Genomic DNA, 4110 nt, shown 5'->3' with positions numbered 1-4110 from the left:
TATGTCTCAATCAACACAATTTAGTTCATTTAGGAGGCAGGCTCCGGCTCAGCCTGCCATGAGAGCCAACCCAAGCTAAGACTAGGCTCCGGCTCAGCCTGCCATGAGAGCCAACCCAAGCTAAGACTAGGCTCCGGCTCAGCCTGCCATGAGAGTCAACCCAAGCTAAGACTAAGACGGATACAACGTCCCAGCAGAAAGTCCAAGATATAAGATCAAAATTCTCCTCACACAGAGTTCAAATTCAGGTCTTCTGCATGCGGCGCGAAGTGTCTAACCCTACAAATACAACCAAAAGCTGGTTCTGTTCTTTCATGCCTATCTGTCAACTTAGGTTCCGGGGAATGAAAAACTTTTCTTTCTTTTAAAAAAAATCAGAGTACAACAATGTGGGGCCGAACTTTGTAGTGACCCACAGTGGAAACCATATAACAGGCCCGGTAATAACAGGGATTTTTTTAATCCCCGTTTTTTTCCTACTCTTTGTCTCTATTAAAAGTTATCGACAATTGAATAACAGGGTCGCAAGTCACGCCACTGCAAGCACACGCAGCGGGTGAAGCGAGAGAGTGCTGCAATGTGCTGCAGACTTCGATCTAGCCCCAAGCTTAGCTACACGCATGCGTAACGTGTCAAGCGCAGGCCTATCACTCGGCCAAAACCCCTGTTCATGGGTACTTGTGGCAAGGGAAGTTACCCATGAATAAATACAGCTGAATTAGTCCACAAATGCTTACTTCCCTTGTATTTCTGATTTAACAAGGATCTGATACAACAGGTTTTTTCTCTAGTCCCACCATCCCTGTTATATCAGGTTTCCTCTGTATTTCTGTCTACTGGGACATATAACTCCAAACAACAAGTGAGGTATTCCTCTCCATGTTTTCTCTATAGAGGCCCGTGTCTCACGACTGCATCCATCTCATTTTCAGCCCAAAATCAACAGCCCAGAATGTAGACCGTCCCTAGACACCACACTCGACAGTTTCAGGTCCATTCCTCCATCCTGACCACTGGCTATTGCCTCAGTTATTTTACTAGCGAGTCGAGCAATACACATCACCCCCACCCATGGTTAACCCTATCCAACGTTGTGTTTTACTACTACCGTATCCATACGACATGAGGAACTCTGTGCACCACTTTCAAAGAGGAAATTTACTCGTTAATCTGGTCCGTATGCTTTGCATAGCAGTCTGTCAAAATGATTTTTTGAGAAATACTAAAAGTTTCAAAGAGATCTCCGTCCTCATCCTCCGTACTAGAAGTACTCTAAAATGCGAAGAAAACAACCGCGGGGGTACAAAATGACCTCAGGGCGTACGGATAGGGTCAAAGTTGTTGGCTAAGAAGAGTGTTTCTTCTGGGCCAAAGATCTAATAGCATGAACGACAATCATTTTACTTTTTAAAATAACAATTTATGTTATTTTTATGCCCCCATCAACATAATTAATTTAGATTTATAAAATGTAGGAGGTGGGTTTTCATCCTGCCCATCAGAGCCAACTCTGGCTGAGAGGGATACAGCATCCCAGCAGAAACTCAAACATTTTAAACAATCTCTGAATTAGAACTTTGTAAAAGCTACTAAAAGCCCAGTTCTGCTCCAAGGACATATGACTTATAACATGGGCCAATTGTGAACAAAAAACCTCTGTAAGATGCTGACAGATTTTTTTCTCTTCCCCTCCATGAGTTCTGATGAACTATTCCATCAGGACGACCACGTCAGAACCTCCTAGCTGGCAAATTAAATAACTTCTTTATATAAATATAAAGTCACAGTTGCTAAAATATTTGATTATTACCACAGGAAGCAGGAAGGAGGAAAAACAAATTCTTCTAGCCAAATCTTGTCTATGCAATATGTGCGATTGAAAAAGGTCACCTACAGGGTAAACAGTATAGAGAGTCAAGCATCACATTTGAAACACAGGACCCCTGAGACTCTCAAAGTGTTCTATTTCTTTTATTTTCAAATACAACACCTAAACAAAATATTATAGACAGTTCTATAGTGTATCAACACTCACATAATGCACCAAGAATTGTGTGTGTTATAAAAGTTCAACAACAATACTTAAATTATAAATATGGGTCATTTTTATCCCTGAAGAAATGATGTGGCTCTTCCCCAAGCAAGTAGTGAAGCTAAGAAACAAGATATATATTTTTATGAGCAGCCAACAATTTTAAATCTTTGAGTCCCAGCCCAGCCCCTCTTTATTCTAGTCTAGTTTACATATGTATAGTATAGGGTTTTACGGCGTTCGCAACTGCATAAGGTCATATGAGCGTGCGAAACACAAGTTGGTAGCATTCGCAACAGTTCACTGCACGATTGGTCGACAATTAGACTTTAAAATGCTAAAATACTAAAATTCTGTGTAAATATATTAACAATTTAAAACAACTCTTATAAAAAAACAATAAAAAATTTTTTAACAATATTGTTTCACTTTATAATTTGCCATAAAGGCCAATGGCCTTCATAAAATTAAAAATTCTGTTGGGACCAACGATGGAAAAAATGTCTTGTAATTGTAATTTCTTGCATTTATTATAATATTTCCTTCGGATCTCTCCAAAGTCTAGACATTCGGTTAATATGTGTCTCATGGTAAAATCTGTGTTGCATCCGACACAGAATGGCTTCTCATCTCCCTGTAGGAGGTATTTGCGGTTCAGGGCCGTGTGTCCGAAGCGCAATCGAGTAAAAATGACTTCGTCTCTTCTGGAGAGGTCCGAAGGATTTCGCCATTCCAGTTTGGGTTTTATAATATACAGTTGATTATTTTTCTGTTTTTCCCAGTGGCTCTCCCTGAGACTGGAGCTCAAAGATGGCTCAAAACAGTGCGTACCTGGGTGAGCGGCTGGGCACAGAGGCGCGTAAGCAATGAGTTAATGGATCCCTTATAACGAGAGTCCTGCTATAACGGACATTTTGTACCAGTCTCCTCCCTCTCGTTATAACGGGACTCCACTGTAATAATCTGTGCCACAAGTACACACATACTTCTGAAGTATTGATAGCACAACAATATCAAGAAATATTGTGACAAAATTCTCATAAATCATCATAATACTTGAATTTCAAAAACATAATGCCTTCTTTAAACTCCTAAAACAGAATCTAACTCTCAAAAAGTATTGTCTTTCAGCGAATAAATACATTGAAAAGACCTTTTAACATATATTATATGGTTAACTTTTCGATGCTAGGAGCCTTCTCCTATCACAGGATTAAGCGCTTCACATAATTCTAGCATATTATCAAACTTTTGCTCATTTCTGTTAACCAGCAGTGCAAAGAGGTTGACTACTCCCTTCGGAGGAGAAGTGCTTCCAGGTTCACAGAGGGACAAATCAAGCTGAACTTTGACCTTTCGCCTGGACAGGTGTGGGACTTCTACAGGCCACTTCAAGTTTAGGTGATGCCGATGGAGCTGCGAAAGAAGAAAAAAAACAAACAACTTATTTTCTCAATGCTGCCATCCTCCCCCTCCCTCCCCTTTCTGTTCCCTAAAAAAAGGTTGTAATTCCCATGCAGACACCTGCTACTCTACTTTCAAGCAACTAATTAGATTCATGATGCTACTACAGTGGAATCCTGTTATAACGAGAGGTAGGGGACCGGTGAAAAATGTCCGTTATAGCAGGATTCTCGTTATAAGGGATCCAGTAATAACTTAAGGGGAAATAGTGAAGTAGGCCTAATCTATGAGTACGGTGTTCTGTTTATTCCTTTTTGTACAGTCGAACCTGCCTAAACGGAAACCTGTATAAAATGGAAACCTGTCTTAGCGGAATCTCCCTGCTCTCCCCTTGATATATTCCTCTTTAATTACCTGTATAAAACGGAAACCTGTCCAACGCGGAAACGGTAAGAAAAATCCGCTCCCTTCCGAGGGTTTCACCTGTCTAAGACGGAAAATGCTTTGCCCTCTCAGCCCTGATTTGAAACAAAATACAAAACTCGCAAGTTTGATTCCGCCAGCTCGAAACTTAACGCTAATGCCATGCCGCTAGGCGAGGAAGGGGAGTGGGGGTGCAATTTGGGGGTAGATGTTACCCCATCATGTGAGCCCTGAGCGATGCAGATAGTCAG

At 41.0% G+C, this 4110-nt stretch overlaps 1 protein-coding gene across 8 annotated transcripts in view; it reads right to left on the bottom strand.

The window, feature by feature from the left end:
- Positions 1 to 2793: 2793 nt before the first annotated feature.
- Positions 2794 to 4110, bottom strand: part of LOC101850151 (uncharacterized protein C12orf29 homolog) — an 18781-nt gene continuing 17464 nt past the window's right edge. For all 8 annotated transcript variants that reach the window (XM_035968530.1, XM_005093569.3, XM_005093571.3 and 5 more), the window contains one exon: positions 2794 to 3448. In XM_035968530.1, the coding sequence (XP_035824423.1) occupies positions 3221 to 3448 (228 nt within the window). In that variant the 3' untranslated portion in view covers positions 2794 to 3220. The remainder of the gene's footprint in view (positions 3449 to 4110) is intronic.

This window comes from Aplysia californica, unplaced genomic scaffold (genome assembly GCF_000002075.1).
Source record: "Aplysia californica isolate F4 #8 unplaced genomic scaffold, AplCal3.0 scaffold00066, whole genome shotgun sequence".
Taxonomy (NCBI): domain Eukaryota; kingdom Metazoa; phylum Mollusca; class Gastropoda; order Aplysiida; family Aplysiidae; genus Aplysia; species Aplysia californica.
This window is presented reverse-complemented; position numbering and strand designations above follow the sequence as displayed.